Source organism: Poeciliopsis prolifica, unplaced genomic scaffold, assembly GCF_027474105.1.
Source record: "Poeciliopsis prolifica strain line A6 unplaced genomic scaffold, Auburn_PproV2 SCAFFOLD033, whole genome shotgun sequence".
Classification (NCBI taxonomy): domain Eukaryota; kingdom Metazoa; phylum Chordata; class Actinopteri; order Cyprinodontiformes; family Poeciliidae; genus Poeciliopsis; species Poeciliopsis prolifica.
The window spans coordinates 5,889,729-5,914,178 of record NW_026562408.1 but is presented as its reverse complement, the minus strand read 5'-3'; the positions used below and the strand labels follow the sequence as shown (position 1 = coordinate 5,914,178).

The 24,450-nt window shown below is 35.5% G+C and overlaps 1 protein-coding gene across 1 annotated transcript; it reads left to right on the top strand.

Annotated features, from left to right (window-relative positions):
- The first annotated feature begins 2,217 nt into the window (after positions 1-2,217).
- On the top strand, positions 2,218-24,170 carry LOC129373555 (periostin-like). Its single transcript, XM_055051550.1, has 23 exons — positions 2,218-2,516; positions 3,306-3,404; positions 9,931-9,995; positions 10,077-10,234; positions 11,127-11,291; positions 11,370-11,516; positions 11,621-11,762; positions 13,481-13,693; positions 14,351-14,485; positions 14,675-14,823; positions 15,222-15,358; positions 15,675-15,805; positions 15,897-16,027; positions 17,258-17,360; positions 17,453-17,520; positions 17,618-17,663; positions 17,741-17,773; positions 20,161-20,370; positions 20,482-20,520; positions 22,347-22,391; positions 22,499-22,585; positions 22,660-22,695; positions 22,823-24,170. Exons 1-23 carry the CDS (start codon positions 2,398-2,400, stop codon positions 22,876-22,878), a joined length of 2,514 nt encoding a protein of 837 aa, XP_054907525.1. The 5' UTR covers positions 2,218-2,397; the 3' UTR covers positions 22,879-24,170.
- Positions 24,171-24,450: the final 280 nt, after the last annotated feature.

Here is a 24,450-nt window from a genome sequence, read left to right as displayed (position 1 = left end):
AACTTGTTGATTACTGAAAGCATGAGGAGAAGTTAGAGTCGGTTGTAATTGAAGAAAATAAATTAGATGGTTTATTTGAACTAGCTTTTAAAATTGTTTTAATTACTACTTGAATAACAATAAATTATAATTCCCATATGTAATAATAATAAGAAGAAGAAGAAGAAGAAGAAGAAGAACAAATATGTAGATTGGGTTATTTAAAAAGTAGTTTAACAAAAAATGAATAAATAAAATAGAATCTCAGCAAACTTCATATTTTTTCACCGGAGTTTCAATGAAGTTATCAGTGATATTTGTGCATAAAGTTTCAACTAGTTGAACAGGGACTAACAGCTTTCATCCTCGGAGAATTGCTGCGTGTTTTACTGCAACAGTTTTTTTTTCACAGCATTGTCTAAAAAGAAAATATTTCAGCTGACCTGTAATGATCCTACCTGCATAGTCACTAAAAATAGCAAAGTAAAGCATATCGCAACAGTTTGAAAGTCCTTACCATCCCTGCAACTTATGGATTTGAAAGTACATTGTTAGTTGATAAATCACTGAATTTCTAAGCACCAAAATACTTTACAGAGCTGTTGTGTTCTGGTTCAAGTCCACTCTGCATAAAGACAGAGTCATGGAGATGCAACATTCAGCTTTTATGATCCAGCAACCAAGAACAAATTAGAACATTGCAAAAAAGCTAGAAATAGTTCATTTCGATAAAATAAAAAAATGAAAAAAAACATTTGGTTAGAGTTGGGTCCAAGTAATATCAACCAAAATATAAATTTTACTCTGTATTCTAACTTTTCTTTATTTCATAATGCCAATGCCATAATTTTTGTACTTTGAATTGTCTCATTGCTGAAACACGCTTACAAATAAACGTGCCTTGCTGTAGAAAATTTGTGATATTCTGCACTTATACTACAGGTAAGGTAACAATTGGTGACAATGTCACCAAACGTCTCTCAACAAAAATTCAAACTAAATCACTTTATATCGTGAGTGTGCCAACAATGTATGGCAACAGAAGCTGTTTAGGGTCCACCTACAAGAAACAACATTCCAGAAGAGGAGTATTTTCCAAAACTTTATGAAAAACTTTCTTTTCCAGACACAATATTTGAACCTGATATTTGAATGGCCTCTAAACAACAATAGCATAGCATTGTCTTATAACTGATGAGCTTCGCAGAAGCTCATCAGCTAAATGTAGTCAGGATTCAGATGTACAGGTACTAAAAATTACAGAGCTAAACTATGTCTTTTAAGCTACAAAGAAAATGATCCAAAAGCTTCTGTTATTTTCTCTCTACCAAAGCATGTTTTGTTGTCATTTCAATAGAAAAAAAAATATTATAGAAGAGTTTGCATGAATTTGTCTGCATCTCTTTGGATTTGAAACATAAGCTGCTCTGTTCAGAAGTCAAGACTGTACAGAACACTGTCCACAGAGGCTGATCCATGATGGATATGTTTCTTTCCTCTTTTGAAAGTTGTATCCGATTTGGCTTCAACTCAGGAGAGCAAGACAGCTGCACAAAAAAAAAAAAAAACTGGGACTGTGTTTAAGAGTTGAGGTAATGAGCATGACAGCAAGAAGGAAGGCAAAAGAGGTTTAGGAAAAATAAGGAGATCAAGTGAGATAAAGGTGGTTCAAATAATAAATTCACTTAAAAAAGCAGACAAAGGAAAACAAAGTGAGAAAACAGGATCAAAGTGAGCAATAAAATATAAATTAAGAAGGTCTTTAATGCAAAATGTCAACAAAAAATAGACTTTCTCCGAGTCGCCACAAATGGCGGATAAGAATGATTTGAAAAGATGTCATAAGCCAGTTGGCTTGAGAACAGATATTAGGAGTACAAAATTAAATTCTGTGCAACTATTTATTTTAAGCTTTAATAAAAAAAAAAATAAAAACCTATGTTGACCACTGAAATCCTTTCACCAAAGCTCCTAATTTCATATTCCTTAAGTTACTGTTAATTTTAAACATTATTTACAGCATGCATTTTTTTTTTATTATTCATTTGGTGTCCTTGGTGCTATGGGATGAGATGGTGGTTGAGCAAGTTCATTTAAAATGTGTGAAACAGCACGAGGAAGGAGGAGACAATGAACTTGTGCTGAAGTCTGGGCTGGAGGAAGGGTTTGGACTGAGAGGAAGGATGTGTGTGTGGTTGAGAGAAGGACGTCATGGTATGGAAAAGACAGTAGCAGAGTAAATAGAGAGTGGGTGTGTTGGAGAGTAAGGGATGTTGGTATAAAAGCTCCCCCTCTCACTTATATGGTCCCATATTTTGTGGGTGTTTTTTAAAAAGGGTTGCAGGAGTGTGTATTCAAAGGACATAAAGGAGAGTGTTTTGGTGACCTTGAGGCGCAGAGGACTGATAACTCCTCAGGATGGATCAGCTTCCAGTGGTGACCTTAGTGGTGGTGGCGCTCTTCTTTCTAGGAAGTGTGGATTCCTCAGCTTATGACAAAATAGTCACCCACAGTCGCATACGGGCGAGGAAAGAAGGGTAAGAAGAGAGGAAATAAATGGAAGGATAGATCAGGAAAATTATTTGTACATAGATATTATTTACTGCTAAACAGCGATGCAGCTAATTTGTTGACTGTATCGCTGACAAATTAGTAAATATGTGTTTGTGAAAAGAAATGGCTTTCTAAAACAGCTAAGAGTTGCACTCAAGATAAGTTAATTCTGTGCTTAAGTTAGCTTCATAGTTTCATTCAGTATTTCAGTACTATAATTGAAATTTGAGAATGAATGTCCCATTATTCTCAAAGGACAAAATTAATTAAAAAAATTTCTAAGCAAACACAAAGTTGAACAAGTGGACATTTCCGCACTAGCAGACACAAATGTGAACTTGTTAAAATATATATGATTAATATTTGCTATTTCTTTTTGTTTGTTGTTTGCTTGTCTTCCACAATTACAGTAATTGATTCAAAGTGACATCTATTGTCATTAAAATGAAACTTAGAAATCTAGTATACAAATCTTGCCTGTGATTTAAGTTTCTGTTAGTGCTAAGAATCTTAACATTTTTACCATGTTTTCTGAGCAAAAAAAAACTTCTTTCTCAGAAAATTACTGAGAAAAAGTTTATTTTTCTTAGAACTAAAATAAACTTTTCACAAATCACTGAGATTTCTGCTACCAATTTTGCTCATTTGTGTCTTGTGAAACTAATCTACCATGTTCCCACCTACGTATGACACTATTACTCCTCCTATTGAGTTTCACTTTTTTTTTCTTTGCTTTCTTACCCTTCCTCCCCACAAAATCCTTTCTCTGACAGGCCCAATGTGTGTGCACTGCAGCAAGTGGAGGGAACCAAGAAAAAGTACTTCAGCACGTGTAGAAACTGGTACAAAAAATCCATCTGTGGAAAGAAGGCGTAAGTCTTCCCTACATTGCTGATTTGTTCAAATATGTTTGGGTCTTATTATTGAACAGTCATCTCAAGAGCAAACTGTTCCCAGCTTCACCAAATCCACTGAATAAAGAAAACTGTCAGAGCAGAATATTATCTGTGAATATTGCTTTGCATGAAAATAAATCATCTCCAGCACTTTCAGGTGGATGAGGGCAGCTGAGTTTGAGTTTGTAAATTTTGACCAAGTGGCTGGATTGGTCAACCGATCCCCCCTAGAAAAAGAGGCAGAATTTTACATACTGTAAAACAACTGCACTCTTTGTCTTGTTTCATAACCCTTCTCCTCTAGTTTGGACTTGCAATACAGTAATTTTTTATGTTGAGCTCATTCAACATTTCCCAGCTGTTGAAAAAATCCAGGAGATTTTAATGAGATTTTAGTCTTTGTAAGCATGTTGAGCTTTTTTGTGTGTTCATGGAAATGTTGCCTGTTCTTATTTTAACTAGTTATGATTTAATGAAGAAATTGTCAAGCCAAAATCTGGAGGAATGTCATGATGAATTTACTGCAACGACATTTTTTTCTTGGGAAACGCCTCACTGAATGAGTGTGATATTAGGAAACATTGAATGGAGTGTAAGGCCCAGCTGGAGCGTCATACCTTGTCAAGCAAAGAGCGAGAAAAATGTGGTGCAATCTTTCAGGCTATCATTAACATCCAATCAAACTCATGAATGCAAAGAAACCAACATATTAGACACCTGAGGAGATTTCAGAATTAGAATATCCTTTTTTGTCTCTCCTCAAGGAAATTTCTCCGTATCAGCACCTGACATACAGGATGTTCATGTATATAAAGATAGCAATAACAACAAAAAAGAAAAAGGGACTGAAGATTAAGGTCAAATGAAAATATTACAAGCATACAGTCATACAAAATCGCATCCTTGGCTTCTTAGAAATGTTTATCTGAATATACTAGCAGGGATTAGCACGTTTGCAACTGCAACTTTTGTATTACATCAAAAATTGCAATTGTAAACCTGCACAATTCTCAAACATGTTATCAGAAAGCATTGCTACTCAATTTTCCAATAATTATTAGTGTCTTGCAGTCATGGTTCAGAGAATTTACTGCAAGATAAATTCCAAAAAAGACATTTTGATAAGGCACAGTGGAATTTAACAGTTCTTGTGTCCTCAGACCTGCTTAATCTATCAGATAAAAAAAAAAAGAAGAATAAAAAAAAAAATCTGTAAATTAGTAATTTAGATTGAGTGTATGCCATTCTGATGTGATGAATTTTTCAACTAGCAGTGGTTTTTGATTTGGCCACAAGGTCCTTCTGCCCAGGACATCAACGGCTGGAGCAGAACATGGGAAGAAAAAAAAAAACAATCCACTCCAAACATGTAATATGTCAATTACACATTGACTGAATATCCCCTAACTCATCTTCAGAGACAGTCCCAGTTGTCTCCTAACTATGTCAAGGAAATGGAAATGTGTGTCTTGGATTAACTCGACTTAAGCACTCAAATAAAACTTTGCTACACACTCCTGGAGGCTGAATATGCTGAAGATGCAATCTGATTAAAAGTTTATTATTTGGGAAAAAAAAAAAAAAAAACATTTCGACTTTTAAATCTTAAATGCTTGGACTGATCAGACCTCAACTGAATTATTTTGCACACAAGTGAAGATCAATCAGATTCAACACTTTGACACTTTGACCATCTTGTAGTGGTAGAAGAGTGAAAAGAACAAACTAGAGACTGGTGTGTTTTGAGTGTTTAGGATGACAGAAGGAAAGGCTCTATGTTAGGTGTCCTGAGCGCCAGTTAATCAAATGGCTGAATTGCCTCTCAGTATGCAGTCAAGTTCTCCAGATTTCTGCTAATGACTTGATTATTTGACTCAGCTGTTGAAGGAGAGACGCATTTAAAAGTTTCAACAACCAGTCCTTGAGGCCTGGATTTGATGACTCCAGCTCTTTCTTACGCAACAGGAACCCTGCTGCTTTTGAAGTTTTACTCCCCAAAGGGAGGTAGCATGTGTTCCTCTTGTCATTTGGCCTGCATATTGGAGCTTGGATCTTGGAACAAAGTCACACTTAGCGTGAATGTGCTCTGGTTGCATGTCAGAAAATGAGTGGACTTTTCTGTTTGTTGTGATGGCAACTAGTGATACAAGCCAAAGACAACATATTATTGCACATTTTATGAGTTCAGACACTAATGGAACTGATTCATTAACAGACATTTTGCAGTCTGGTTTAAAAGGAGTGTAATTATTTAAACCTGTTAATAAATTGATAATACCTGCAACTTTTCTGGGTGTCCATCATATAGGATTCTGACCTTGGGACTGCTCCACCAATCATGGCTTTCTCAGTCAGAATTCCATATTTAGGGGTGATTCCTGTTGTATTTTCAACTAGAAACTTGTAAAGTCCAATTATTATGTAAAGAAACAACAAAATAGACCTGAACTTCAAGAAAAGGAGTTGAAACCACTTCTCTATGTATTTTAAGGTATAACCTAAATGTTGAAGAAGCCCTGAATGAGGCCTTTAGACTGTAAATGTTGTAAGGATAGTAAATAGATAGGAGATATAAGATATAAATGAAGATATAAGACAGACAGTTTATCATGCATATGATTGGTTGATTGCGTAACAGAGAAGAACTGCAACAATTTTCATTAGATAAAATTATTTAGGTATGTGTGCTCATCTGTGCACTGATGCTCATCTGGAGGCCACATTGTTCTGATGATTGCTTTCAGTGAACTGCCTTGTTCTGTCTCTGGTCTTTACTGCACATATTATCCTGTCAGAGTGAAAGCCAAGAAGAAGTGACTTCATGCCACCTCTGACTGCCAACAATTGCGCAACCAGTATTTATGTATTCAAAATTCTAATAAAAATAATATGAACATTTTGGCAGTTTCCACAACAAAAAGCAGCAGATTAAAGGTCATTAAAGTTTGCCTGACTCAACCATTTGAAATTGTGAGAACACAAATGTTCCTTACTAGTGTATGCTAAAGAATAATGCATCGCTAAGCGCAGCATAAGTGAGTTCTGTGTTAAAACAGTGAACAGTATTTAGAATTAGCCCTCCATCTGTTAATATATTTTTAACCTAACCTATTTCAAGAATACTTCATCTCCATTTTCCCTTTTTTATTTGTGTCTCAGAGGAGATGTTTAAACTTATCGATCCCAAATTCAATATTCTGTCAGCACAACTATTTTTTTTTTCATCAGATCCCTGCATTAATGTGCAACCCAAGTTCCCTAAAATTATTCCAGTCTTTGGGAAAAACTCATGCATTTTATTCCAGTTTCTTTCAGTTTGAAGTTGCTAATTTTGGAAGAAATGTTTTACATGCCTTAACTGGTCCATAACCAAGTGGACCAGTCACAACAGAAACTCTGAAATAAGAGCTTATCTTTTCTTCGATAGAGCGAAAACAAATGGAAAACCAAAGGGATGGGGGTTGGAGAGGGCATTATGTAAAATAGACTTCTTTTTGAGCTCTATACTTATTTATTTTTTTATTGTTTAAGCATCAGTCTAACTCTGCATCTCGAGCCATAATATTTCTGTTACATTTCAGTATCATTTCATGTTCTTGAGACATTTAATACAACATTCTACATAATAAGCCTGTGTAATAGCTTGGGTTCTAGTGTTCTGGTTACATTTCTGCCAGTTTCAATTTAAATTTGATCATTTCTCTTCCTCTGCACCTATAAACAGTTTGTTTGTACTGGGAGAACAGGACACTTTGAAGACTGACTAATGCAGAGAAACATCAACCTCAGCTGGTATCAAAACCCCTTAGGCTTAACTTACTGAGCTTTCTTATACTGTGGCTCTATCTTTAAAAAAAATGGACCAGTGAACCACACTTTTCAATTATGTTAGAGTAAAATCGTATTTCTAAATAGACTAGAAAAACTAAAACTATGTGATAACGGTGGAATTGTATCATGCCTGTGAACGTTTACCAATATTTCCTTTGTTACAGTAATGCTGTTTAACTGTTTTTTTTTCCTTTTGCATCCAACAATGGCAGCAAAGACAGCAGTGGAGAAGCACCGTCATCTAGGGTCGCATAGTTGAATTAAGAGTTCCATCAATAAGCAATGTATCAATTTATCAAATTCCAGATCTGCCACAAATGTGTGAGCATTCCACTGGATGTTGGGTCTAGAGAAAAAGACAGAAAGCACCCATTTTTATAGATTTTATGAGTAGTCACTTATATATTTCTTAATTGTGTTCATTATATATGTTCGTCCAGTTTACAGGAACCTCTCATCAATCCTAGATCTTGCACAGTTGAGAAAAAATACATATCATTCCATCTGTGTGCACAAAGATAATCAAAAGGGAATGAAATTGTGTGCTGTGAATTAGAGCACTCAGCGTGAATGCTCTCTATAAAGACTTTTAAATTTCCAGTGAATGATGAAAGCTATTTAAGGGACTGTTGGCTGAAAACCTAAATTGTGTTTTGGGTTGTAATTCCAGCTTGCAGCCTGGAAATCCCAGGTTCTGACTCAGATAACAATCCAAAAAGTTTGCCGGTTGGCTTTGCACATTTACAAGTTACATGATAATGTTACCCAAAAGATTTCAGACTTATTTTTGACTCCAAAAACAATGATTTGGTCCAGTATCGTGTCTAATGTGCTGGGGCCAGACACTTTTGGTTCTGATGATTTTATTCTCTCCCTGGTTATGTTCCCGTGTGTTCAACTTAAAAAAATAAAATAAAAAGGCAGATAGGAAAGACATGAGTAAGAATGTGGAGGTGTAAAATAGTCTTGTATCAAATATTCTAATTTCCAACCAGTTGGAAGCAAGTTATGATTGGTTTTTGCTTACTCCTCATGACTTTCTACATTTTTTTCTCCAACTGAACTGGGATGACCTGGTTCAGCTCAACCAACATGTTTTTTTTTTTTCTGCTACATCTATAAATCCATTCCAAAGTAATGAAAAGTGGCAAATATTTGAAGGATCTGGATCAGATCCAGGCACTAAACTAATTGGCTTAGTAGAACCCATCACTCTCTTCGGGTTATCTTGTGAACTGTGATTTCCTGTCAGCTGAGCTGAAAAATGTAAATTTTGAGATGTTGTTTAGATTAAGGCTGTGTAACAATTCAAAAGGTCTTTTTTCTTTCTCCTAAAGTGTCCTCTCAAATTATCGCAAGATGTCACAACTCAAAATTTAGCTTAGTTAAACTCTAAAGCATGTAACTTTGAAACATACAATTTTTTTAAATTTATTATTATTATTATTATTATTTGCATAGTTGTTGAAACTGTCTTGTTGTTTTGTTCAACAAATATGTTCAACAAATATGTTGAAATGGTGACAGTCATGTTTTTGGTTGGGAGTGGTAATTTTTTTCAAATGGTGAATGAAATTTATCTTTTCACACATTATCTGCCTCATAACATTTTGTCATGACTTAGTGACAGTTTTAATAAATATGTAACATATATGTTCTTAAGAAAGTTACATGCTGCAGTTTTAATTTTAAAAATAATGTTCTGACTATACAGTCTTATTCAGAGATTTGGCTGCATATTTCATTAGAACTGTGGTTTGAAAGCTCATTGGCAGGAATTAATGTTTAATCTTTGGGTATGTTTTAGACTGATCAATTGCTTGATGAGATTCCTACAGTTTTGATTGACATAGTCTAGTATAGCCCATCAGTTGTGGTACAAGAAAGTCATGAGAACAATTTTCACATGAAATAAATCTCCTTGCTTTCCTTGTTAACGTGATAACTCTTATAGACTGATTTTCTTCACCATATGGCAGTTGTAGAATTTTTGTCTTTTGTTTTGGTCAGATTTTTATGACTTTTGATCTTTACTGCTTTGTTGCACTGGCTTTTGTTATGTTTGTTCATTTGTTTTCTTATTCGAAATTTACTGGATGTCATTAGCTGACTGCTGAGATAGATATTCGTTAGGGTTTCCAAATGTCTTCTGAGTTATCCGTTACAAATTTTTCACACTTTGTCTTTGGGAAATATTTAATATGTTTATTGTTCATTGTTTATGTTTTCTCCTTGCACTTATTTTTAAGATGTCCCCGATACATCTTAAAAATATGTTCTCCTCATTGAAAAACATTAAACTTAGCAAAAGTGCTGCTTTGGGTATGCTATGCAATTTCTTTTAGTTCACCAGTCATGATCCAAACAGTTGACATTGTCTCATGGCTCCAGATGTTGTTTTCTTTTGTCTGTCGCTCAGCTGCCAAATCTGTTCACTTGAGAGAGATTTTTTTTTCATTCTCTCAACTTGAATTTCATTCATATTTGATCTCCCTCTGTTTTATTCATTTTCATTTCGCTGCCAAAAGATTTTAACAGTACTACACACGGCAACTGCAAGTACTTGAGTAATAATGAGGGTTTTTTATTATTATTCTACATCTGCTTCTGGTTAACTGATTAACAGCAAACAGAAACTTTCACGTTTGTATTTACTTTTCCCTTTCTCCAGGGAGGTCTTATATGAGTGTTGCCCTGGGTACATGAAGCTTGATGGAATGAAAGGATGCCCTGCAGGTAGGATCCACTGCTGTCTAAACTTATTGCTCTCTGTGGTTTAGTCAAAAATTGCTAACTCTAAATTTCTCTATCCTACAGTGGCTCCAATTGACAATGTGTATAACACTTTGGGGCTTGTAAAGGCTGCAACCACACAACGATACTCCGAAATATCAAAGCTAAGACAGGAAATCGAAGGCACAGGCACCTTTACTGTGTTTGCACCCAGCGATGAGGCTTGGGATGAACTGAATCCTGTGAGTGATGTGGAGGTGTAAAATAGTCTTGTATCAAATATTCTACTTTCTTACACTTTTCACACTTTTTCACATTTAAACCACAAACTTTTACATTCAATTTATTGAGATTTATATGATTTACCAACATTGTTAAGTGGGTGGAAAATTAAATGTTTTTGTAAAAATATTGAAAATGTAAATCTGATAAGTGTGGCACAATGTGTTCTTCAGCTCACTTTAATCTCACCAACAGTAATATTCAGGGAAACCTACTACATTACACAACACTTGTAAATAAATCTTAATAAACATTAAATACAACTGTTCTGCAAAGGCTTTAGAGATACTTTGAGGAATAAAAAGGACAAGTAACACTGGGTAGTTGAGGGATGAAGCATTACTTGGAGAAAGCTATTAAAAAATTATCTTTGGCAGTTTTTCACAGGTAATGGTGAGGAACAAATGTGGAAGAAGGTGCTCTGGATACATTAGATCACAACTATGCTTTTTGACGTTGGTCCCCATCATTATTTGTGGCAGAAAATTAACTTTTCAGATTTTGCTGAATGCACCACATGTTTTGCGAAACCATCATTTTGCCACCATCAAAGAACCAGAGCTGACAGGTTCTTTGGTCCTGTCAGCTCAGGACAGGGCAGCTCAGCTCACCACCAAGAGCTGGGCAGATGGATCTTGGTGACCACCAAGATGAGTTGGTCTCCACCATTTTACTTTTACTTTTGCACTATACTTTGTCTTGGTCTATTTTATAAAATCCCAATGAAATTCAACATTGTTTTGTGTTTATGTGTAACAGTTTAGGGAGTATGAATTCTTTTTCAAATTACTCTACATATTTGCATTAACAAAGCCATTTACTGTACTGTCTTCATTATTGTGACTTTCATAGACTGCACGAGCTGCATTAGAGGACAATGTGAATATTGAACTTTTCAACGCGCTTCACTATCACATGGTAAACCACCGCCTGATGACCAAAGACATGAAGAATGGAATGACTGTCACTTCAATGTACAATGACCAGGGGATCTTCATCAACCACTATCCTAATGGGGTCAGTCTATGAAACACTCACAGGTGCAGCGTCATGTACTCGTAATGACTGGACTGAAAATTGTATCTCTCTCTTTAGGTTGTGACTGTGAACTGTGCCAGGATCATCCATGGTAACCAGATAGCAACTAATGGCGTGGTGCATGTCATAGATCGGGTGATCAGCTCTGTTGCTGGTACAATCAAGGACTACCTGGAGAGTGAAGAGGAGCTCTCCTCTTTCAACGTAATCAAATGCAATCAAAGCAATGGCTTCTACAGTTGAATCAGGTCTTGTATTCTCTAGATTTACATTTAACACAATTATTTTTGATTTTTTTTTCTTCCTAGAATGCAGTATTTATTGCTGGTGTTATGGATAAGTTGGGCCAGCCTGGTCAGTTTACGTTGTTTGCTCCAACGAATGAGGCTTTTGATAAGCTGACGCCAGGATTCATGGAGAGTATCTTTGAAAACGAGCCAGTCATTAAAGGTATAGACATGATCAAATAAAAATCAAATTGCTTGCTGTCTTATTATTATCTCAGCTGACTTTACAATTTTGATTTTTTCAATGCTCTGCTTATATGATTACCACTCTACATATGATGCATGTACAGTCCCAAGACACTATTGTAATGCTTTTTAAAACAATGCATTCACCCCCTTTAATATCCATCTTTTTTAACTCAGTTAATATTTTTCAAAGGAGTTTCCCTTAAAACAAAAAAAGTTTATAAATTAAATAATTTGCTTTACTAAAGCACAAGATAGTTAGTCATATGCATTCATTTATTCATTTACCTCGTAACTCAAACATGATGCTAAAAACAGAGTTTACTCCTATTGTAATTATGAATACATGTTATGTAACACTAATAGTTTACCTTAAATTGAGTCAATCCTAAGTATTGGATATTTCAACATGTTTCAAAACATTTGATTTATGGTAGATTTATGAAAGACATGTTTCAGGCATAACTGTTGGAACAAAAAAGAATCAAGCTACAAAAAATATTGTTCTTTGTCGAATTAAATTTAGCCACTATAATCATAATACCATGCAATATTAGGACATCAATCGTCAACTCAAATCATCAAATATGCATTTACATCCACACGCTAGTGCTGGCCAGAAAATATGCAATACACAGTTAATCTTGCTGTCCAGATGAGTCCCATCAAGTTCCACAGCTGGGCATTCCATAAACTAAGCTTCTGTTCCATACCACAAGGCTTAAGTCATTGTCCACAACATACTTGTACACACGAAGAACTGTGTAATGTTAAACTGATACAGTCACTATTAGCTACTCATTTTGATTTGGGGTCAAAAGATAAGAGGTAGTGTGTGCTGACTGCCTTCAAACTCAGTAAACAAGCCAAATATACAAAACTTATTTTCTGCAATTGTTATGACATATTTCTAAAAAGAGCACTTGCTTTTTTAGTTGAAAGAATTAACATTCAAGCACGCAGATGTCACATTATCAACAGCTACACCTCATTATTTAGTTAAAATCAATTTCTAGCGCAATATCAGACAAAATACCACATGGATTATCTAACCACGTTACACATTAGTAAGCATGAAGTTATTTTATGAGCAGCACATTCAAGAGAGAAGATATTCAATTCCACTTCCTGGAAGTGGAAAATTACACCTCAGAGATGTCTGAATGCACCAAAAACATTGAAGTGAAAAGCTGAAGTAACCAATGGAGCAATGTAAGAGTGACCCTGCTCTAATAAATCATGTTTTATTTTGTAGCACGTGAATGGTTAGTTGGGTGTGTATCTCACAGATAGCATGCTATTAGAGTAGAAAAAACACAATCCATCAAAGACAAAACATTAAAACACTGTTTTCTAATGGCTGTGACCTCTGTTGGCAAAGGAAATGTGACCTGTCACAAAACAAAAATGGTTCATGATTGGATTGGAAACGTGTTGATTTGACCTAATCATTATTCAATGCAAAGGCAGAAGAAGCAACAACCAAAATATCAAATGCATTACAGGCATTATATGATGTCCATCACTCTTAGAGTTCATCAATCTACTTTTTTGTTGACAAGCCAACCTTAATCAGTGACCTCTGAGTGTGGCTACAGCGCACAGATGTTTGATTGAATTAAAATCTAGAGAATTTAGACCATAACTTTATTTAATTGCCCTAATATAACCTGATCAGCACCTTCTATTTTTCAGCACTGGTGACCTACCACCTGCTGAACAGTGTCCAGTGTGCAGAAGCAATCATGGCAGGATCAGTGTATCAGACCGAGGAGGGCAGCACTATAGAGATTGGCTGTGACGGTGACAGTCTGACTGTGAACGGCATCAAAATGGTGCTGAAGAAGGATATCGCAGCCTCTAATGGAGTAATTCATCTCATAGACCAGGTGCTCATCCCTGATTCAGGTAAGTGACATCTCCATAACTATTTGATGTCATTTAACCACACAACAGAGACTTACAAAAAGAACCCTTGAATTTTTTGTTTCATCACATCATAACCTCAAGCTGGAATATTATGTGACAGATTGACAAAAGATAGTGCATAACTCTGATGTACAAGGAAAATATTCTGAACCGTTGCATCATGCATTTGACTGCATGGTTGTACCAACTGATTCTAACCTCCATTTTGTTTCTCTGTCCTTGCCAAAGAGAAGAATCTCAACATAATGTTGCAATCATCATAATGATGATTGCTACCATCATGGTGATAGTAATCACCATAATGATGATAATGACTGCTCCTTGAACAGTGTGTTCAAGGAGTTGTAGAAAAAATAAAAATAAATAAGTCATTATTTAACCAAAGCATCTTCCTCCATGGGTTTTTTGTTGTTTGTTTGTTTGTTTTTTTCACATAACAGTAAAGAGTCTTGCGAACTGTTGTTGCAAACTTGAGAATTCAAAAAAATTTCAACAGTGGATTTTTTTCTTGTTTTTTTATCCATTTCGGTAGTGCACCGTCAAATTAATATAGTTTTGATGTAAAAATAGTCAAGGGGCTTGAATGCTTTTGCAAGTATGTGTTAAAGTTGTCCATGTTTGTATGCCCTTGATTAGCCAAGGAAGTGAGGGAACTGGTTGGAAAATCCCAGAGCACTTTCGGTGACTTGGTGTCAGAAATGGGTTTAACGTCTTCCCTGAGTTCGGACACACAGTACACACTCCTCGCTCCCCTAAATGCCGTCTTCACAGGTCAGTTGAAATAAGTTCTATTGAAAAACATAGCCTATGTGATGACATCGTTGACAAGCTATTCTGTGTGGTAGGTTTACATTTCATGTCATTAACATCTTAAATGCAGAAAAGAAAGTGGAAGCGATCTTCTGCAATATTTGCTTTTCCAGCTTTCTTTTAAATCTAACCTTAACGTGTCCTTTTCAGACGAAGTGATGGCAGGAGATGAGGAGTACCTGAAACTCATTCTGGAAAACCACATGTTGAAGTTAAAAATCTCACTGAGTACGCTGTTCAACGGACAGCTGCTGGAAACACTTTCTGGCAAACTGCTCAGAGTCTTCATCTATCGCACTGTGAGAGCAATGTCTATCTTTGTTTGTAAGAACTGAGAATAAAGTTTGTAAAAGTATATTTTTTAATAAATATATTTGAAGTGAAAGCTAATGGCAAACAGTAGCTTTCACCTTTGAAATCTGAAGTCAATGGATAAACTGTTTGTTGATATTGTGTTTGTATTCCGGCTGTAAACAAAAGCTGCTAAATAGTTAAATACGTTTCTGCTTGCTTGCTTAGGAAACTACAATCACATGGGATTCATTTCTTCACAGAAACATTGTATTGTTTAGTTTGATTGATCGTGATCAAAGAGGATTGTGTGACAGAACCAACTGCCCTTTAAAGAAATTGTTTCCAGATTCAAACTGTGATTATTAGACGTGTGATTGATCTCTGGACTTTTCTCTTTTCAAAGTCTGTGTGCATCGAAAGTGCATGCATGGTGCGAGGCAGTAAAGAGGGAATGAATGGAGCCCTTCATGTGATGACATCGTTGATCAAACCAGCCGACCAAACAACCTTTGAACTCCTGGATGCTGATGGAAATTTTAAGTGAGAATATATTTTTATTCATTTATTTTACATTTAAAATTAAGCATACTTAACCCATAAGAAAATGTTCCTGCTTTTTCTAATGTGTGCCAGATTAAAAGATCCCTTTAAGGTGCTTCTACTTGTAGGCTCTTAGCAACTTTCATGTTCATTTGCCTTGACTGATTGTATATTTTGAAACGGGAACATAATTTCTGTTCAATGTTCATGATTCTTAATTCCTGTGTTTTTTTAATTAACATTTTTTAGTTTTTTTTTTTTTGTTTGTTTCTTTCTTTCTTTCTTCACTCTTACTGACAAATAATGGTATTGGCAGGATTTTCTTGTCACTAATGGAAACAGCTGGTCTGGGAGATTTGCTGAGGCAGAATGGCTCCTACACAGTCTTTGCTCCAACTGATGAGGCATTTGAAGCCCTTGGTGCAGATGACTTAGATTTGCTTAAAAGTTAGTATCCATCAAAACCCCACCACGATTTAAGTAGCTCGGGAATGAATTTGAGTAATCAAATCAAAATCGTCTGTGTTGTCATTGGCAGGTGATGTAAATGCTTTGAGAAACATACTTCTCTACCACTTCAGTGAGGGCATCATCATCAATGGAGGACTGGAAGCTAAAGTGACTAATCTGCTGAAAAGTCTGCAAGGCAAACTCCTCCAACTTAAATCTGTAAGAGCTTTTCCATTTCTTCTACGTCCTCAAGACAAAAGCAGAAATTGACTGAATACCTCCATCTGTCATCAATTAAATAGTCAGTTTGAAACCAAGATTATTCTTTGTTTTTTTTTTTGTTTGTTTTTTTTTTTTTTTTTTGTGAACATGCCCAAAAGTCTCCACAAGAAGACATCCTAATTAGATGCCCAAATTACCAAAGTTGACTCATTTCAAATAGCAGATGAAGCTCCTGACCAAACACAGCCAGCTCATGTAACAAGCTAATTTCAGCTTCTTGTAGCAGGAATCTTGTTCTTTTATTCATGATCTAGGTTACCTCAAGTGACCACACGCAAGAGTCTGAACTGAGACAGATAAGTAAATGTACAGCTTGCTTTTGAGCTCTGTATTTTTTTTTTCATCACAACAAACTGAAGCAGAAGACATATTTCTCCAGATAACATCCTCCTCAATCTACCATTCTCTGGTTCCACAGCAAGATGTTTCATCTCCTCCAATGGCATCAGAGCCTGAGTTCTGATCTGTTTTTTTTTTTCTATTGATCTAATTCTTAGCAGCCATTTTATTTTCTATATTTGATCACATATGTTCAGAACTGTATATGTAAGATCCTAAAACAAGTTCAAAATCAAGTTCAAAATGGCTTTAGCGGCACATATTCAATACAAATGTCACCCCCAAAAAATCTAAATTTACTTCCAACTTCAGGTAAATTGCATGCATAAGCATCTGATGAATGAAATATGTTGCAGGTGTTAAAGATAAAACAAAGGTTGAATGCTTTTTAACACTCAACCTTTGTTTTACCTTTAACTACCTTTACTGTTTCTTCATAAACATGCTTTTATTATTGGGTAATAAATGTTATGGCCACACAATCTGAGAATTTTGAGGTTTGGACTGAACCTTTTCCAACTTTCTCATTTTAAACTCACATCAGAGAAGCCTATATAAAAGTGCTTTAAGGCTAAACAATATGCTGTGAAGAACAGCCAGGAGTAATAAAGCATGATATCTTATCTTAACCATCAATGCGAATTCTTTACCTTCACTCCTCATGTCTCCCTCACATGGAGCCTCTACCTGCTACAGCTTGTTTATTTTTGGAGACAGCCACAATGAAGTGTTGTAATATTTTGTTTTTGGAATACATTTCTCTTTCAAAGTTATAAAAAAGAGACTTTTTCTCAAGGTTTGATTTTTTTTTTCCTCTTTCCACCAAAGGAAAATAATTCTGTCCATGTCAACTCAGTGGAGATTCCCAAGAGTGATCTGATGGCTACAAATGGGGTGGTACATGTGGTGAAAAATGTCCTCTACCCAACAGGTAAGAAATGGCATGTAACACCCCACCGTGTGTTCGACTGGCATGATATACATATTGCCTGATCACGAAGATATGTTGCATGTCATGTATAGACCTTCCTGTGGGCCGTCAGGACCTCCTGTTGGTGCTGCAAAAGCTGATTAAGTATATTGAAATAAAGGTATTGGAACCACACAAAAAAAGACAACAATCATGATAAAAAGAGAAACTATCCTGTTCAGTATATCACATATCTGTTTGTGCTTTTTGTCCTTTAGTTCGTTTCTGGATTTACTTACACTGAGATCCCACTCACCTTTATTAGTAGGTGTTCCTTTTTTTTCCCTTATTCTGTAAGATGAGTAAAAATTTAACCTAAAACTGATTTTACTACTTCACAGAAAGGATCATCACAACTACCCGTTACATTGAAGGTAAGACTCACACCACTGTTAAAAGATATAGGTCAGCTTTGTTTTATTGTTCTTAGAACAATAAAACAATAGAGTCCCTGAAAGACTCTATTGGTAGAAATTTCATTTAATGAACAATAACTACCTTAGAAATCCAATATGGAGCAAGATGAAGTACAGCAGAACCATTGTCTGGTCCTTCTACTTTTTTTTCTCTCCACTCTAATTATCGTTTAAGTCTACTTGGATCTGTTAGTATTTCTAAGCAATTACAAAAGTAAGGGTTTAAAGTCAGAGACCATAATGGTCATGTGGAACTTGCTTTCTCATTAAAACTGAGCCAATACAAATTGCATAGAGCTTTAAAATGATTACGAATCAGAAAATAAAAGTTTGTATTAGTAATTGGGTTTTAATTCAAACTCAGATGCCTTAAACTCTAAAGGGTTTGCATTTGAAGAATTTGAAAGTTGATGATGCAGAGGAAAAAGAATGCAACTGACTTGATAAGACCTTGGCTCCTGTTCCCTACTGCATTCAAGTGAATTGCACTTCTTTTTGCCGACATGCTTTATCATGCTAAAAGGTCTTACGACTCAGTTTTTGACCAACTATTCCAGTTTTTATATTGCAAACATCATTATGTTAGACTGAATTAGATTTAATGTTTTCTACTTCTCAAAAAACTGATCAGACATACCAGAAATTGAAGTCAAATAATTGCTAGGTTTGTTGAAATGCTTAAATAAATTCACAGTCACTCTACAAATCAAAATGTATTTGAGTCTTACATTTCAGCAAATAGGCAGTTCAAAGCATTACATCTACCCTGACTAACTTTGAACTATTTTGGAAAGACAATTGGCTAAAAAGTTCTGTCTCTTCTGGAAATGTTTTAGAGACATATCTTAAAAGTATTGCAGCTGCTCTAGTATTAATTCAGCCAGGCTGCATATGTTCTTGCAAAACTTCTGCCATAATGTGAAGCAGTGATGATGGGCCCAAAGGCAGAAGAAAAGGCAAGTAGACTGAGGGATTTTAAGGGAGAAATAATTAAATAAACTAACAAAAACTCAGTGAACAGCAAAAAAGGGAACCAAAGTAGGAACCGGATGGCAAGATAAAAGGAGGATTTGGTGAAAAATGAATGAAGGGGAGCTGTTTAAATATGGGGTGTTTGAATGCTGGAGCAAAGAAAACAAGGTGGGGATTGAGTGAGAGATGAAGAGACAGGGGAGGGATATAGGGGAACTATGAGGATTAAAACTAACAAGGGAGCAGGAAATAAATCTAACTCTAGTCAAAAAAATATCTAAACATTAGTAAATATATATACTCTAACTAAAATAAATTAAAACACAGATGTTAAGTAATACAAAAATGGTCTGATCTAATCAAAACAAAGAATAACTAAGGGAAACACAGCAAAATTATCAAAACTATAAACATAAAAAAAAATCGACCCAAATTCCTGGCAATTTTCCATTATTCTATGTAAAACATTTCAGAAAAAATGCATCCTTTTCCTTCTACCTCAGAATTAGGCTCCACAATAACCAAGGTCTGTGGTTATATCATAACAAAAAGTAAAAATACATAAATAAACACTAGTGGTGATAAACACTTTCACCAGCCGTTTTAATACTTAGTTGCCGATATCACATTGAGTCTTGCAACAGCATTTTATGCACAAAGGTAAACAGCCAAAGTTTGAAGAATAAATTACCTTCTCACTTTATGACCTAATTTCAAAGAGCAGATATCACTCTGGCTTTGATTCTAAATGTGGGACGTGTACCAAAAGGCCCCAGGCCACAGATTAGAAGGCAGTTGTAATTCTTTTTATGGCCCTTATAAATATTGTCAAATAAAACATAGCCACAGGTTTCAATTAGGTTTCTGGCAGATGCTCTTTTTTTGTCATGTTATTTTCAAATCTTTGTAAAAAGAAAATTAAAAGCATGCTTTTTGGAAAATACTGAAATGTGTGATGTATGTTATAAAACGAATACAAATGGGTTTCTAAAATCCAAGAAGCTGACTTTAATATGTCAGCTTCTTGGATGTATGATTGGATCTGCAGTGGTACAGGCTGAAGGGAGGCTTTGTATTGCCAAATCAGTTCTTGTCATCTTGGTCCCAGTGTAGACCAGGTCAGCCCCTTTTTGACCTCTAAGTGTAGTCTTGGAGAGGAAGATGTCTGGCTCAATACTTTATTAAAACTAGTCATAACCTGTAGAAAGATAGTAACCATAATTCTGACTCAAAATGCTTTTATTTAACAGGCACAGCTTAATCCACTGTAAAAAGCAGAATGAGAAAATCTAAACAGTTTTAAAGCTACATTTTATGGTTAGAAATGCCTTTGCAATATTTATGAACATAACTTTTAACATTTTTCTTTTTAGTACCAGAAACAAAAACAGTGATCATCGAAGAAAAACAACCTTCAATTAGAACAGTTACCACAGTCATTGAAGGGAAGCCAAGCGTCAAACAGGTGACAAGAGTGATAAAACCAGCTGGCTCAAAGGTGGTTAGTGAGGTGGATCAGTCCACCAAAACGGTAACCAGGGTCATCGGCCGACAGCCTAACAAGGTCACAAGAGTTATCGGAGGTAAGTTAAGAAAAAATTTCATTTGGAAAATGTATTTGTAAGTCCAAAACAACTGAGGAAGTATAAAAAGCAACAAACTTATCACTTGTGACCTGATGTATTTTAATGCAGGTGGAGAAGACAGAACTACTAGGAGGAGGACAGAAACAAGTAGGTTGCTCTAAAATGATGAATCCTTTCAGAGGGCATTAATCTAAGACTAAAGCTCTTTCAACAAAAACATTCTCCATCTTGTTAATCTTTGAATTATTGTGGTGTGACCTTAGACAGGCTTTTCATTGCCATTTTAGTGTGACTTAATTAAATTATTTCTGTAAAGAAGAGATGTGAAAGTATCATTGACAGTGACTGCTGTAGCTCAATGGAAGGTGTTGCCGCAAAGTTTGGAAAAATCAACTCTCAAGCTTGGAGGCAATTTATTTTAGTATGGAGAAAAAAAACTCCATACTAAAATGGAAATATATATGTAGAGCTGTGTCTACTGCTTGACAAGAGTAAACAATAATAAGAAGGAGTAGCACCATGCTTGGCAAAATGCAAAAAGCATGTCAGCTGATGGGGAAGTGGAAGTGACTTGCGGTCAGAGGAGGCAAGTGAGGCAGAAAAATGGAAAAAAAAATGTCACAATGAAAAAATACAATAAAATAATTTATACTGCAATTTTCACCCTGTGGTTTCTACTGTGAAGTAGGCCTATTTATTTTGTATTTTGCTTAACCAATTTTTATTATATTTTTCTTCTAAATCGCTGAATCTTTGCATTTTCCCGTTTAAATGGTTGGAAGCGAAGCTGGCGAAGCAACAGAGAGCTGAGCCTCACCTGGAATTGCGCAACCTCTCGCTAATTACACTGGCATGTTCCTCCGGTCTGCACGCCAGCAACAAAATAGTTGAAAAACATTTGATGCATGAACTCATTTTCCTTAATTGAGCTTTTTGTCCCCAACTCTGTGTGTAACATGTTTTGTGTGCGGAGCAGCGATCATTAACGGCAAAGAACAGATTCAAGGTGAGGCAGGCAGTTTTCTTGCCTCATGGCAGGGGGCGCTCATGATCCCAGATATTGTGACTCCACAACTGCAGAGTAAGAGACAGTCACAGCGAGCAAGCCATAGACAAGTGCAGCGATATATTTATAGTTTTCTCCTCTGACCACAGCAATTACTTATTAATAATTGCAAAATAAACATTAAACCTAAAACCGTACTACTGCAACAGACTGAATGTTCTGCTCCTTGTGCGGAAAATACAATATTGCAGTGTTTTTTAGGGCTCTTGTTGTCAGTTCCTATGGCAACAAGTCTGTGTGTAGCCTATCCAATGCAGAGAGCGAGAAAGAAGTGGTTTTCAGTTGTACTTAAACTGGGTTTCCCTTTGCTGTGGAGCATAGCACGGAATTTATAATACCTAAATTTCCAAGTTTTATTGCGTTAACAGAATTATTCTAACTATGGATGGCATGTAAAATAGCCTTTTTGCCCTCCAGCGTTGTCCGCATGCGCGAAATTTTCTCATGTAAACAATGGTCTATATTTGTAAATTTGATTATGATTAAGTCAATGCTTACCCCGCATTGCACCTCACTGCACGTAACTGGGCCATGACTATATTTCCATGGGCCATGGAAATATAGTCATATATTTCATGAGCAATATAGTCATGAGCAAACAAGGGACTGCACGTCCCTTGTTTGCTCATGTCTTTGTCTATATGACAAAAATAAATATAAGATCATCTCTTTGAAAGCTGAAGCCTGACCTGAAATGGGTTAAATATTACTATTAGTTTCCAAACTTAGCTGCAAATCTAAAACAGAAAAAAAGCCAATCAAAATTCAGTCCTCAACTTGACTGAAATGCTAAAATGTAGTGAATAGATTTCAGCCTGAAAGAACTAAAGGAATAAGAGGAAGCTAATTCAGAGATTCAAAACTGTTAAATGATACCCAACCTTCTTCTCCCATCCTCATCTTAAAGGTGAAACCACAATCACCATGGGGAATGACCCTCAGATCATTGCGGGTAAGAAGTTTGCACATTAATGCATAAAACAGTTTAATAAGACTCGACAAAGATCAATTAATGCATGTCCAGTGACCATCTTTAAAGGGGTTTGTTTGCACATTCAGTCCCAGATTTTTCTAAGATAAGCAGCTTCGGTGATAATCCAGCTCTGCTGATGGAAGAATCTGGGAAAATCACCAGACTCATTCAAGGTGAAAGCCCTTACCTGCAAATGTGTAAAGATTTAGCAATGGATCGGCATTGAAAAAGTTGTTTTCTTTTACAGCGGGCGGAGGATTTTCTGCAGCCAAGAAGGCACCAAGTAAGAGCCTTGATAGAAATATAAAGCCTTAACCTGCATTTATTTTGTTTTATAGCCTAATTTAACTGTTTCCCATTCATCCTCCATCATAAACCCAATATAATTAGTCCTGTTTTATCTTTCACAGCTGGAGTAAGAAGAAGAGCAAGGCTGGTCAAACGTCATTACAAGCCAAAGGAGTGATCTGAAACAGAACAAATGCAAGATCAGTGCTCCTGGTTGAGTTCTGGTGTAACTGTGGACTAATTCAGATTAATCGAGTGAATCAAGCAATTTATATGTCTTAACATCATCCAAGCCAATCTCTGTGTGGTAGGAATGATGTGTTTTAGTTTTGTAATGAAATTCAAATACTTTTCTGTAATGCCAAAATTTTGTAGTGGAATAAATGGAGGTGAAAGATAAGACGTCTTACAAATGATCCTTTAAATTTTTATGTTGTGAAGACATTTTTTAGGAAGACTTTTGGGAGGTTTATAATAAGTTTTTGTATAAAATTATGCTTCTAATGTCATGACAAAAAGTGTTCTAATATCACTATGCTGTTATTCAAGTGGTAGTGAAAAACAAATTGGATATTTTTTCTCAGTTTTCAAGAAACCTTTTGTTTTGGAAAATAACTTTCTCTTTGTCCAGACTGAGTTTCTACCATGTTTGCATCTAACATTAACAATGTCGTTGAAAAAAAAATACATTTGTAAATACATATGAAAAAGACTTTGTTTCATTTGTTTTTCATATTGCTATTACCTGAAATACTTAGCAATAGAGCATATTGTCCCCTAATGGAAAGTTAGATGTCACCAACAAAAGTCATTTGCAAGAATGTGTCAGTTACCAGTGCTTACTAAGATACCAGTGATTAGAGCATTTACTTACTGTGGATTTATTTAAATTTTCGGGTCAATGTTATAATTGCTGTTAAATGATGTCATTGTTTTAAACGTTATTTGTGAAATGGAATTAGTTTCAGACATGGAGCCGATCAACTGGGAATATATTTGGAATTATTTGACATCTATGTTTTCATGACTTGATCCTTATGTAGTAAGTCTAATTAGTAACCTAAACTGCTAATAGAAAACATGACTAACTTTGAGCTGATGCATAATTATGAGGGGTAGGCCACGCCCACTTCAGTCTGAACATTTCTCTGTCATAATAAATGCTTCTGACCCTAACCCTTCTAACACTAAGCCTTCTGAAAACGTCATATTTTCATCACTGTGTCTATAAGTTAATGAAATGATAATGGACATGATCATTGAAAAAAAAAATCTGATAACTAAATTTCAGGAAAAATACTAATAATGTTATTGGTTGTTTTATATGACATTGTTTGGTAAACTGTAACTTATGGCTCGCCTCAAAGTTTCTTGTACTTTGTAAACAGTGTGTACATAACTGAAGTATAATCAACATTTACGTGTGTATTAAAAGAATTAAGCACATTTTAGTGCTGCAATTAATCATAATCACTAAGCCCCATTTTGTGAGTTTCAATTAGAAATATGCATGCAGTTATTGTTATTGCAGGAATGGTGCCTGGCTTCAGCCCCTCCTTCTGATGAACTCCAAACAATTAAAATACTAGCAGTTATCTGATTTCTATTTCTTGGGTGCTCTACACCTTGATCACGTAGCCCATGTCAAATAGCACCACTATTTACACATTTTTAAAAATTGTTCAAGAAAATATTTTATTGTGTGGTGTCTGTCCCCAACCCAGACAACAATTTGCCTGAAAAATTACAA

Excerpts from the sequence above, each read along its gene's own strand:
- LOC129373555 (XM_055051550.1), top strand. The coding sequence starts at position 2,398 with ATGGATCAGCTTCCAGTGGTGACCTTAGTGGTGGTGGCGCTCTTCTTT. Across the intron at positions 14,824-15,221 it reads GAGTCTTCATCTATCGCACT|TCTGTGTGCATCGAAAGTGC; the intron begins GTGAGAGCAATG and ends CTCTTTTCAAAG. Across the intron at positions 22,392-22,498 it reads TGACCCTCAGATCATTGCGG|TCCCAGATTTTTCTAAGATA; the intron begins GTAAGAAGTTTG and ends TTGCACATTCAG.